The following is a 14,189-nucleotide window of genomic DNA, read 5'->3' as shown; positions in this document are numbered from 1 at the left end:
CCTTCACATTTAATGGTCCGCTGATGAAAAATAATGACCCTTGCTATTAACTCTTCAAAGCGTGTTTTCTCTTAATCAAGAATCAACCGTGTCGGAAACCATGGTTAAGAATGAGTATTATCAATCAAAATCAATTCTTTCTTTAGAGATTTAGAGATTGGTCAGGTGCTGACAAATACATGAAAAGAAAAAGAAAGTTGAGAACAATCATATATATATTGGACTCTTTCACAAATAGAAATGTTTCCACATTATGAAGCAAGATTTATTGATACTTGGGGCAATGAGGTGGCACGAAAGTGTGGCTTTGTGACAAGGACAAGAAAGGTTTTGTTTTGTTTTGTTTTGTTTTGTTTTTTGTTTTTTTTTTTTTTTTTTGGGTGGAAACGGGGTTTTATTTAGCTAATAAAAGAGTTTATACAGCACCAACAGCAGGTCCTTGGGCACATAGTCAAGTACTCCCAAGGCCAGCCAGATCCTTTACATAGTACATATAAACAAAACTAGGACAGCCATTATACATAGACAAAAGGTTCTGCTGGTGAGTTCCCCACTTCACCAGAGCATCCGCACAGGCATTTGCTTCACGGTAAATGTGATGCACCTGCACCACCCAGTCCCGGTCCATAAGGCTCCTACAATCACAAATTAAAGGCATCATATTAGTAGGGTAGCTCACAGTTGTATTTGTCAGCCAAGCCAAGTTAGGACCACTTTAGAGTCAATTTCAAGCCGGATAAACTTAAATTCCAGCAGCCATGCCATCTCCAATCCCTGTTGGACAACAGCCAATTCAACCATATTATTTGTTGCAATACCCAAATGAAGAGAGAAACCAGCTATCCAACATCCTAAATGATCTCTCAATATCCCCCTTGCTCCTAAGACCCCTAGATTACTTAGCGCACTGCTGTCAGTGTTTAATGTAATGTAAGGAGTTGGGGAAGCGTGCCATCGGATAAATTGCGGGAATCTAACTTGGGTCCATCTAACAGTGCCAGCTAGGAAATAAAATTCTGTAGCAGCTTGCACAGTAGCATAGACGAGACTATGTTGGGTGCGAGACTCATTCTTAAAAATCCTTTCATTTCGAGCTAACCATAGTTTCCAACACATAAAAGGAAAATAAACACTCCAAGGGAGGTGATGTGGTAGGATATCCATGTCGGTTGTTGCATTACACCTTAGCCAATCCTGCAACAGCATGGGAAAAAAGGATAGGGGCAAAATACCCGAAGATTGACTCTATACCTCTTTTGCCCAGGGGCAATCCCGAAGAATGTAGATGGTTGTTTCTAGGTTATGACAACAAGGATAGTGAGCATCCCAATGGTTACGCCCAAAAGTTAGGAATTGCTTGGTGGGTAACCGGTTGCACATAGCTTTCCAGAAGAAGATTTGAATTTTTTTGGGGCATGGTAATGACCAAATCCAGTTCCAAAGTGATTTGTCCCAGGGAACATGTTGTTGTTGGCAAAGAAACTTAGAGGCGGATTTAATGAAGCAAGTACCCTTGTTATGGGGCCACAGGAAAGCGTCATCCAGTCTAGTAAAACGCACAACAGGAATACCTCGAATAAGACTTTGAAGGTGATAGGGAATAAGTAAATTGAGAGAGTCGAATGACCACGAGTGAGTAGGACGTAGCAAACTAACCCTACAGTCTTTGTCATGGGGAAGGAGGGGTCCCTCGATATAATTGCGAAGGGAGCCTTGTGGAAGCCAAGGGTTCTTCCAAATACGAATAGTTTGCCCATCTTCGATTATCCAGCGCATGCCTTGGAGTAACAAATTGGCTCCTAGCAGGAAAGTAGTCCAAACATAGAACCCTCTTGAACTACGCGGACTAGTGAACATGGTTGCTTGTGGAAAGTATTTAGCTTTTAGCACCTATGCCCAGAGCGTGTTGAGATTGGTGTAAAGGCGCCAAGCCTGGTTCATGAGAATTGCATGGTTTCTATGACAGGTGGAGGGGATCCCCAGTTCTCCTGCCTCTTTGGGTAAAGTGATAGTGTCCTAGCTAACCATGTGACAATCGCGATGATGTTCAGTATCTCCCCAAAGGAAATGATAGCTCATTTTGTCAATCCGTTGACTAATCTTTTGGGGGAGGAGCGTGGTTTGCATGGCGTAGAGGGGAATGGAGGCCACAGATGCTTTAATGAGGGTGGCCCGACCAGCCATAGATAAGTATTTGGTTTGCCATCCTTTGATATGCAGGCATATTTTGTCCACTAAATATTGATAAGAATGAGCGGTACGGCGGGTGGTGAAGATGGGCGTCCCAAGATAAGTACCAATGCGGTCCGTGGTGGGAATACCAAAGATTCCAACCACTTGTTCTTTCACACGCCAAGGAATACTAGGAGAAAAGCATAATTTTGATTTGGGGACACTTATAAGCTGGCCCTAAGAGTCGCAAAATGTCTGTAGAATGTTACGTAAATTCTGACAATCCCTAGGCTTGGCTATAGTGAAAAGAAAAAAATCATCAGCGAAAAAGAGGTGTGAAAGGTGGACCCTCTCCCTAAACTTGATAGGGTGGATAAGTTTATCTCGCATAGCCTCTTCCAATTGGATCGACAACCACTACAAACAAAGAATAAATAGATACAGCGATAGAGGATTGCCCTATCTAAGCCCCCGACTGGGCACAACCTCTGGGAGAGAGTCCCATTCCATAAAATATGAAACCTAGTGGATGAGAGCATATTTAGAATAAGAGTAATGAGGCTTGGTGGCATTTGAAAAAATTCTAGTGTTTCTTTAAGAAAAACCCAATTTAGCTGATCATAAGCTTTTTCAAGGTCTAACTTTAGGGCCACGTATCCATCGCGACCCCGTCGAGATTTTAATGTTAGAATGACTTCCTGAACAATGATAATATTGTCACTCGTTTGACGCCCTGGCACAAACCCAGCTTGGCAAGGATTGTTAACCTCAGCAATATAAGGTTTGAGCAGTTGCAAAATCAGTCGAGATAGCAACTTATAAAGGGTATTAAAAAGACTAATTAGGCAGAACTGTGTGCTTCTGGATGTGCTACCTTGGGGATAAGAACTAAATTTATGATACCCCAGGGTGGCGGCATAGTAAGCTACTCAAAAACTTCCTGAATGACCTAAATTATACTTGGGCCCTAACTAGGCCAATTTGATTGGAAGAAAAGAGCGTGATAGCCATCCAACCCTAGTGCCTTCAAAGGAGGGAGAGCCCTAAAGGTCCTATAAATTTCATCAGGTTGGGGGATACTGGTTAGAGACTGGGCATTTTCAAAGAAAGGACTATTTGGACAACACTGCGCCATAGTTCGAGATGAAGGACACAGATGAGGTGACATAGCCTGAAACAACCTACTAAAAGCCTAATTGATATGTTGGATTAAAGGCTCTCCAGTGAGCCATAAGCCCGTGTCATCTTTTAACGTGACAACCCGCGATTGGCTTCGTCATTGAATGGTTTTAAGGTGAAAATACTAAGTGTTAGCGTCCCCATAATTTAACCACATGATTCTAGATTTAAGTTGCCAATATAAATATTCTTGGTGGAGAACCGTATTATATTCTTGTGCAAGCTGTTGTTCAAGCGAGTATAAAAAGGCCGATGGTTTCCTAGCTAATGCCACTTGGAGTCCTCGAATACGAGCTAAAATACGATTTTTATGCTGGAATAAATTCCCGAAATGATGTTTGTTCTAGGCATGAATATGTTCCCTTAAAAATTCTAGGTGCCGCGGGAAATGAGACAAGGAGGAGGATGCAGATGGAATCAGTTTAGATGATTTCCAACTATCGCTTACCAAAGTAGGGAAGGTAGAATCAGTAAGCCACATTTGCTCAAACCAAAACGGCTTGGGAGTTTTCTGCTCTAAGGGGTCAATGTTAAGCAAAATGGGGCAGTGGTTAGATTTAACTCGAGGGAGATGAGAGATTTCAGTAATAGGAAAAAGAAGTTTCCATTCGGCATTTCCTAGGCCTCTATCTAACCGTTCTTTAATAAAGTGTTGCCAAATCGGGCTTTTATTTGTCCACGTAAATCGAGGACCCTGAAGACCAAGGTCCATCAGACCACAATTATCCATGCAAGCTCGAAATGTAGATATACGAGTTCTATTTAAAGGTAAACCTCCTAATTTTTCGTCATCCGAAAGAATATCATTAAAGTCCCCCAAAAGAACCCAAGGTAAAGAGATAGTAGTATCAAGATTTTGTAAATAATCCCAAAAAAGTTTACGCTTATTAAAATTTGGCAAGGCATAAACGGCAATAAGTAAAAAAGAAAGAGAGGTAGATGGTACCTTAACTAGAGCATGGATACTATATTCACTGTGAGTGAGGATTTCCACTTTAAAGGAGGGGCTTTCATTCCATAGCAACCAAATACCTCCAGAGAAACCAGTGGGGTCCACTCGTCGAGAGTGATCATAAGGAAGAGTGTTAATAACCGCTTGAGCCCTTGCTTCTGCAATGCGGGGCTCAATAATGATTAGAATGTTTGGGCGATGCCTACGATGGAGTTCATAGGCATGATTACGAAAATCCACGCTACCTGCACCCTAGCAGTTCCAAGAAATCATCTTTATTGATGAGGTATGGGGGTTTAGATAATCATTCGAGGCCCCCCTGTCATCAAGGCCCTCACTGCAGATAGACGGAGGCACTGATGCCTCACTGTTGTGGTCTTGATACGATACATTGGGGCCACTTCTCCGAGTCTGGCCCAGTGCGTGCTTGACATGACAAATGGCAGGCTTTGGTTTGAGAACATTATTATGTATAAGTTGGGCTCTTCTTCCCGCAGTGCTATGTTCATTTTGCCGAGATCCAAGAAGCGGAATATGGCTATGGGCAATGGGTCTGTGGAGTTTACGCTGGAGGAGCTCACCGGGGTTCTCCTCTGCCAGAATGGTGGGGCTTTTGGATGCCCCACTAGTGCTTGATAAGGGTGCATCGGGCGGCATACTCGGACATGAGTCCATGGCAGCTGATAAGGAGTGGGCTGGGGTGGTGGTTCGAGTCGCATTAGCAAGCTTAGAGTTTGGGTCACTTGATTCCATGCCAATGCTGTCCGAGGGTGAACCGGTATCCAAACATAAGTCACCATTTCGTTCTCGGATTGTCCTAAGGAGAGGCCACTCCATATCTGCTCAAGGTCGGCCATCTCCTGAGCTTGGGTTTGGGGGGTCGATGAATGGGAGTTCACAGAGGGAGTGGTAGGGAAGGTCGAGTTGCTTTAGGGAGAGGGTGTATGCCAAAGGTCGGGATCGATTGGAGTAGGCGTTGATGAGCTCTGGTCGGATGAGGGAGTCATGGTGCAAACTGGTATCATTTGTTGCTGGTGCAAGAGGAGGTACGTCGTTTTTAAGCTCCACGGTTTGCATGTGTTAAGTCACACGGTTGATTTGGCTTACACTCAGACACGTGGCCATGCAATTTCCTTGCATGCATTCTGTGGTCAATTCACATGGTTGGGTGAATATAGTTTTTCTCCATGAGGTACCACCTCCTCACGGTGAAACCCAGCTGGCTGCCTTAACCCAAATGACCCCTGTTCTATCACCGAGTGAGTTTGATGAGTGCGTGGCACGTGAGTCTGAAGAGAAATGGGAGGGACACGTGGAGTGGATGAATATGAGGTGTCACGCTGGGGCAACTTGCCAGGCCGTGATGACTCGATGTGAGGCCCACGTACCCGAGCTCGCCGAGTTTGCACAGTTTTCTAGGGAGTGTGCTCCTGGTCATGAGCTTGCACTCCTTGGTCACCACATGTAACAGTGCCTTGAGGTGGCTCGGTGTGGGGGTCAGTGGGTGCCTCTGAACATTGAAGTTCACGATGTCCAAGCCGCCCACACCGGTAACACAGCTAAGGAAGATTTTCGTAAACAATATCCTGCCAAAATGCGCCAATTTTAACACGTTTCGGTAATGGGTTGGCAGTGTTTATTTGGACACAGAGTTGAGCATATCGCCCTCGAATGGCCGCACTAGTAATGGCATCACCTTTAAAAGTTTTCCTAGTTTGTACCCACGTGTTTTAGAAAGTCTGGATGATAATATTCTATGGTTATGTTTTCCAAGCGGATCCAAACCGCTGTGGTTGAAATTTTTGCAATATGCAAATGAAAATCCACCTCCCAGGCCTGCACATGTAAGTATTGGTCCCCTACAAACCATGACCCATCCATGAAGGCATGTTGGTAGTCTTTAACAAGGTCAAACTGCGTTATAAAATAACCATACTTGATATCAATTAAATGCATCGTACCTGTGGGTCGCCAAATACCCGCTAACCTGGTTTGGAGTGCCCGGTACCCAAGTGGACGTCCCATAATTTTGAGGATGATGCTTGTCTGCCAAGGGCGAGCAAGCTTACGCTTCAACTCTGTTGGAACTCAAATTTCCCAAGCTTCATCGTCCAGGCCATCGGGATCACTGTGGTGTACGTCATCGTTGCATGGGGGTTCCGTGGTAGTACTGTCATGGATGGGTTGGCCAGTGTCTTCCTCGTCACCTATGCTGCAGTTCAGGTCCGGCATGCCTATGTCTTGAGTTACCTCTGCATACATTTTCTTTCTCGAGTTATCTTTCAGGAAAGTGCTCTCAGGGTAATCGGTGTCGTGAGGCAAAACCGGGGTCGTCATTCAGAGTGTTCTTTTTTTTTCTTTTTTCTTTTTTTTTTTGTCTTAAGAAAGGTTTTGTTGGTAATAAGAAAAAGAAAGAAAAAGAAATGCCGACTAAGGAGGGAAGGGTTGGGGACAAGCACTTCATTCCTTTGGCAAATCCAAGGCCTAGTCGGCGCCACTAACGCCACAATGGACGACTTTGCCTATGTCTCCTCTTTTGTCCTTTTTGTCTTCCTTTTTCTTGTTCAACTTCTCTCCCTCCTTCCACCCTAGCTAGCTATCTTTTACCTCTTTCTCACCCTTTAATCTTCTGTTTAACTTTGTACCCACTACTTATTTCTCTAGTTAAATCCTAGAGAAGTGTTCCTAGTAAAATTGAATGTTGTATAATGGTGGTGGGACTTCAATTAGTTCATGTAACAAATTAGCCTGTGGGTTGATTAATTTGTCTTTGTAGAATTTTCTTTGTAATCTTTATAATAATACAACTTAAAAGGCAAAAGGGGAGACACAAGGACTAAAGATTGAATAATTCTAAGGTATTTCTAGAAAACGAAGAATGATGCTTCCTTCTCTCTCATTCATAGTGAGGTCTCACTTATTAAATTCATGGTGGGGTCTACCATGAATGTGAGAAGAGAGAACTCCATTTCTCCATGCTCTGAAAGTACCTAAGAAGTTTCTCTAGTATCCTTCATAGTCCTCATGGTAACTTTATTATAGAGTTTATAGGATCTTATCAATATGTTTTTAAAAGAATTAATTGGATGATACTATGTCATTAACATTTAAACAAATGTTAACTATTACGATTTTGATGTTAATTTTAATGTGTTTTGCTATTTACATCATAAGCATAAATAAATTAAATAAGAGTAAAGTGTGATGACATAATTAATGAAGAAATAATAAAGATTATATATATGGGCAACACTTAGGTACAGTACCTTAGGTTCCCTATTTAAAATTTTGACATCTGTCTGATTTAACCTTTCAAGCAAACGGCGTTAAAACTTTTTTTTTTCCTTCTTCCTTCTTTTTCCTGTACTAAACAGCTTCTCTTCCAAGCCCAAAACCTTTCTCTTCCAATCCACCCATGACCCATGACCCTTCTCTTCGAAACCCAGAACCCAAAAAATGAAAAATAAGAAAAAAAATATCTCATATCTCCCTCTCTTCCACTCTCGGTGTGTGTATGTTTACTTTCTTCTTTTCTGATCTATGATTCTTTCTCCCTCTCGATGTGGGTGTATCTGTTTCCTTTCTTCTTTTCTGATTTATGATTCTTTCTTTCTCTCTCAGTGTGTGTATCTGTTTCCTTTCTTCTTTTCCGATCTATGATTCTTTCTTTCTTTCTCTCTCTCTCTCTCTCTGTGGACAAAAGAAGGGAACAGACTGTGACAATGGCTTTGTTGATGTTAAGAGATTGGAAGTTTCGGGTATAGCTGAAAAGGGTCTGTTTTTTGGCTTGAAACCCAGTAGATTTGGCTTTTATTTTTTGATCTTTCCTGTTTGGTTACTGAGAAAATGAGGCAGAAGGGTCCCTTTTTTGGTTTGAAACACAGTAGATCTGGCTTTTATTTTTTGATTTTTTGATCTTTCCTGTTTGGTTCTGCATTTTAGCTTCTGAGTTTTGGATTGGAATTCGGAATTCCCTTTATTATCTTCATTTTAGCTTCATCGATCAGAGGCAACTGGAGATTTGAAGCCGTGGTTCTCTTGCAGTTGCAATACCGGGAAAAGAAGGAAGAAGGAAAAAAAAATTTAGTTTTAACATCGTTTGTTTGGGTTGTTAAATGGGATAGATGTCAAAATTTTAAGTAGCGAACCTAAGGTATTGTACCTAAGTTTTGCCCTATATATATATATATATATATAAAGATATTAAAGATTCAACAAATCTATTGCTTAGCATTCCATTTAAATGTTTGTTAACCGTGTCTCTACACAAAGGGAGATAATTATTGTAAAACATTTAAAGTTGTTTCATTAGTTGCAATTATCTAAGATAACAATGCATTATATGAACAAATGGACTCACTTATTTATTTATTTTTTAAGAAATATTTTCAATTTATGGTGTCCGTTCTTGATGATTACTCTTTATCATCAGACGAACACATTAATTGATTTTTTTTGTATAAGTAAAATTGAATTTCATATCTCTTATTCGATGATAAGAGACTTACTAGTTAAACTAATTGGAACTCATCACTTGTTCTATGTTTTGCATAATTGGCATATGTATAAGATTTGAGAATATATCATACATGTACGATGATATCAGGGATGTTAACATTTTCTAATTATGTTATCTATAAGAAATAGGCCGCGAGGGGATCAAGTATTGGGTATTCTTGTTGATGTAAACAGGGGGGGGGGGGGGGGGGCCCACTTAGAAGGGTGGGGGGCCATGGCCTCCCAAACTTTTCTAAGTTTATAAAATTATCCTTAAAGTTTTCCAAATTTTTTCAAAAAATATATGGCCCCCCCCCCCCCCTCCAAAACTTCTTAAATATTAGATTTTTACTCCTAAATTTATCTAAAATTTTCAAAAGAAATATGATTAGTCTTCAAAATCTTCATATTTCTTGTATGACACTATTAAATTGGTTCAATTTTATATTTATTATTATTTTAGCCTCCATTCATAAAATTCTAGTTTCAGCCATGGATGTAAAGTTAACAACATTTTGGCTTTATTTTGCCAGTATGCATGGTTAGATTTTTGTTTTGTTTTAAAACCGTGTAATATACTTTTATTTACTAGTTACTTAGGTTTTTTGTTTTTTTTTTTTTTTTGAGAAGGTACTAGTTACTTAGTTAGTAGGCCATTTTTCGTCCTTTTATATTATAAGAATATTACACTCAAGATTTTCTCCTGTCAATGATAAAAAAAAAAAAAATGCCGCCATTGATTATTCTAACTGCGTTGTTCTCAGAGGGGCCGGCCCAAACAAAGTGGGCCCTGGCCTACTAAATTGTTCTGTACAACATGCACACAGGCATTCCAAAGCTTAATAGCAAATAGTTAAAAACAATAAAACAGTGTACCTTTAGATGACAAAATTCTGCCTCTAAGTATTGGAAATGAAATGGAGGTGATCAATTTCACAAACCTCCAATCACATGCGATTGAATTAGGGTTTTTGTCCCTAATTTCTGACCTTGCTTTGAACAATGAGACAAATCCCACTTTAATAAGAAGGAGAAAAGAGAGTCTCTGCTCTTTCTCAATACCCTACCAACTCTTAGAAGTTAGAACTAACAATAGCAAGAGCTAGCTCTTGAATAGAAACCAATACTGAAAAAAAAATAAAAATAAAAATTCTCTCCTTTTTGAAGAGCTGAATATTATACCAAGAGTACTTTTGGCTTCTGGGTATTGAGCATTTTTGCTCTTTTAGTTTTAGGTATAAAAAAAAAAGGAATGATGAGCTCTCTTTGTGGAAGCTTGGGTTCACTCAAACGTGAGAACTCAAGCACACAACTCCCACCAACTTCATCAATTGAGTCAGTTTCAGAATCTAAAAAAACATTTACTACAACTCTATGCAATGAGTTGGAACTGAATAGTCTAACCCCAACAAGCCTCGACTTTCCAACCCTCAAGTCTGAGTTGGATGGAGATATTGAAGTGCAATCACCTGACAATTCTCTATGGGAGTCTTTTTTCTCTGATCAATTGGATGGTGATTTTATGATCTCATCACCAGTGAGGAATTTGCCATCTCCACAAACTTCAACTTACAATTATAATTACAACTATGCTCAGGCAGTGCAAGGTCAGAGTCTCTCCGGGTTCTCTCCTCCTCGCTTATTGTCTCAGATTGGTCCTTTTAGTAGCACCAACAAAGGGAAGGGACTAAGCCCACTTCATAGGGTCTTTAACTTACCAAAAAATCAGTATATGCAGCCAGCTGAGGGCCTTTCAATGCCAGCAATTGAGGAATTTTTGGATGATTATATTGGAAGCTCATCACACTGTTTCGATATCCCAAACATAGTTCCAGCAGTGGACGGCTTGACAATCTCCAATAATTCCTCAAGGTTTTGTGGTTCGGTGAGCGAAACATCAAGTCTAGGAAGTTCTCAACTGACCCAAGAGAGTGATATTTACCAAATGTCCGGCTCTATTGCAAGTGGACCATTATCAGAACTGTTGCAACAAGATCGCCACCAAGACAATCAACTACAGCAGAACCAGACACAACAGCAAGAACAATATCACCACAACCTTAACCATAGCTTGATGGCACCTCAACCTATTGGCTCTGAGCAGGTGAATAATCTCTCTCATTAAAGTGCAATTTCTGTTTCCTTCAAATACTGTAGCATGTTAACATTTTTAACCTTTGGAAAGAGCAATAAAGATACCACAAGCGACTGTGTCAAAGACCTTTTCCAACGGAGATGTTTTAGGTTAGGTTTCGCTTGTTTTAAAGTTAAATATTTTTAGAGGTTTAGTATGACATAATTTTTCAAGTAAATGACTAAAACTAGCAACTCAACCACCAAAGATACTAGTGCCAAAGGTTCGGTGATTAGAATGTTGGAACCAGTAGCCAAGACAGCGTCTCTAATGACCAGATCACCAACAACAATTCCCGAAACGATATCTCCGGTCATTGGACTGCTGGCATCGGTCACCAAAACGACCATTTCAGCCTCTCTGGTGATCAGAAAGCTAAGATCAATCGCTAAAACGGCATCTCTGGCCACCAGACCACCAACATCGATTGCCTGCAGGAAGGCTTTGGCCACCGGCCTAGCAACCTAGCCACTATATAAGGGGAGGGGAGCCATTGTGTATTTTTTTTTTTATAAATATTTTACCAAATTTCCAAAGGTAGAACATTTTACAACTTTTTATAAAGGTTTTTTTCAGCCAACGGAAAAATATTTTATAAATTTGACCACATTTTACATGCAAACAAACACTTGAAAATGAGACAAATATTTTATTTCAAAACAAACAAAACATTAAATCATTTTTCATACTTTTTTAATTTGAGCATCATAGATTCGAAATCAAGATCATAGGTTCTTCTGATAATATACTAAATTATCTTTTGTCCCAAAATTTAAAATAAACTAATAAGTTATCCGTGCGATGTACGAATAATATTGTAATGTTTTATGTAAAAAGGTTTTGGAGAATGTTGTATATGTTTTATAGCATAATTGTTATAGAACTTTATTAGTAATGGGTTTATCATAATTAAAAAAGTAACAATTATAAATTGCACACAGATATCCATTATAATTATTCAAATTGAAGTAATGAAGAAAAAAAAAAAAAAACTTTGGAGGAATATTATAAAATAAAAGTTGATATAGAATGTGTCTTTCTATTTCTCTTTAATTCTAAAACAAAATATACATCTCAAACACCCACAATCAATCACATCATTTATAAAACCCACAAATTCACAACGTTCAACCTTAACATTAAAATCGTTATTGCTATTGTCACTCAGTATAAAATGCAAGCCCCTCTTCCTTGGTTGTAGCCAACTCATACTGGTTAGGATTAGATAAAACAACATTATTATAGCTAGATAAATGTGTTCAAAAAATTAAAGGTAAATGACATCGTTTTTGGTCTTTTATGTATTTAACATAAGATAGCATGAAGGGCTATAAGTAGGTACATATAAAGGGGTAGAAGTGTAAGAGGTGAAAATTGTGAATTAAAATGCAAGGAATTTTGTGTGTATGTGTCAAGGATAAAAAGTCTTGAAATATTGAATCAAATAATACAAATAATATTTATTTTTTTATTAGAAAAGTTTTGAAACATTGAATCAAATTAAACAAAAAATTACTATTTAATTTCTTCTTATCTCTGATACGGCACTTGAGAATATTTCAATTTTCTTTACATAGAATGTATCACTTTGTAGAATCTCATACTTTCTAACATGAAATATCTGCTTTTATTTATTTATTTATTTATATATATAAAAATTAAATTTTATAAATTTAATTATTTAACTATTATTCTAATTACTTGTCTATTTGTTCCGCAGGAACAAGATAGTGGGCTTCAACTAGTGCACCTTCTTCTAGCTTGTGCTGAAGCAGTTGCCAAAGAAGACTACATGCTGGCAAGAAGATATATCCTCCATCTCAAACGGGTTGTCTCAGCTCTCGGCGACTCAATGCAGCGTGTAGCGGCCTGCTTCACTGAAGCCCTAAGTGCAAGACTAGCTACCACACTTACCACCAAACCCAGTACCTCCAGTTCTACTACTACTCCTCCAACACCCTTCTCTCCTTTCTCAACAAACACACTAGAAGTCCTCAAGATTTACCAAATCGTCTACCAAGCTTGTCCTTACATCAAATTCGCTCACTTCACCGCAAACCAAGCTATATTTGAGGCCTTTGAAGCCGAAGAACGTGTGCATGTTATAGATTTAGATATTCTTCAAGGCTATCACTGGCCAGCTTTCATGCAAGCCTTAGCAGCACGACCTGGTGGAGCTCCATTTCTTCGGATAACCGGCGTTGGATCCTCCATAGATTCGGTAAGAGAGACCGGTAGGTGTTTAGCCAAGTTAGCTCACTCTCTTCACATCCCATTTGAATTCCACCCAGTGGGTGAGCGACTCAAAGACCTTAAACCCCACATGTTTAACCGAAGGGTTGGTGAGGCACTAGCGGTGTCAGTGAATCGTCTCCATCGTTTGCCTAGTAATTCTCTTGGGAATTTACTAGCAATGATCCGAGACCAAGCTCCGAACATTGTAACACTAGTGGAACAAGAAGCAAGCCATAATTGACCATACTTTTTGGGCAGGTTTCTTGAGGCATTACACTATTATTCAGCAATTTTTGACTCATTGGATGCGACGTTCCCACCAGAATCAGCACAGAGAGCCAAGGTGGAGCACTACATATTTGCACCTGAGATTCGTAATATAGTGGCGTGTGAGGGTCCCAAGAGGACGGAGAGGCATGAAAGGTTGGAGAAATGGAGGAAGATAATGGAAGGGAAAGGGTTCAAAGGGGTGCCATTGAGTGCAAACGCAGTGACACAGTCGAAGATATTGTTGAGTTTGTATTCGTGTGATGGGTATAGGTTGACAGAGGACAAGGGTTGTTTGCTCTTGGGTTGGCAAGATAGGTCACTTATTGCAGCTTCTGCATGGCGATGTTGATCGAGATCAACTTTTGCTTTTTTTTACGTATGTGTATTTGTCATGGGGCTTTTCCTTTTGCTTGTTGTTAAGGGTTTTTTTTTTTTTTTTTTTTTTAAATATTATTAATTTGTCCATGTAAAACAATGCATAAAAATACAAGAAAAATGCCAAAGGAAGGGAAAAGAGGAAGGAGAAAAGAAAAGGTATGTGGAAAATGACCTTAGGGATTATTAGGTCAATATTAATTTTATTTATTTTTATATAATATTACCGTTGAATATTGTTGTGTAAAAAATAATTTTTTTATTGCACAGAAGAGGCCACCTCCAGATACATGGTTCCCTGTACCAGATGGAGTCATTACTATTGGACTATAGGCTTATCGATCGGTGGTAAGACACTGAAGGGAATTTCTCTTT

The 14,189-nt window shown here is 39.5% G+C and overlaps 1 protein-coding gene across 1 annotated transcript; it reads left to right on the top strand.

Annotated features, from left to right (window-relative positions):
* Positions 1-10,052: 10,052 nt before the first annotated feature.
* Positions 10,053-13,788, top strand: LOC115976674 (GRAS family protein RAM1-like). Its single transcript, XM_031098118.1, is given in 2 exon segments — positions 10,053-10,904; positions 12,655-13,788. Coding segments are annotated over 2 exon segments (1,986 nt in total).
* The last annotated feature ends 401 nt before the right edge of the window (positions 13,789-14,189 follow it).

This window comes from Quercus lobata, chromosome 2, assembly GCF_001633185.2.
Source record: "Quercus lobata isolate SW786 chromosome 2, ValleyOak3.0 Primary Assembly, whole genome shotgun sequence".
Classification (NCBI taxonomy): Eukaryota; Viridiplantae; Streptophyta; class Magnoliopsida; order Fagales; family Fagaceae; genus Quercus; species Quercus lobata.
This window is presented reverse-complemented; position numbering and strand designations above follow the sequence as displayed.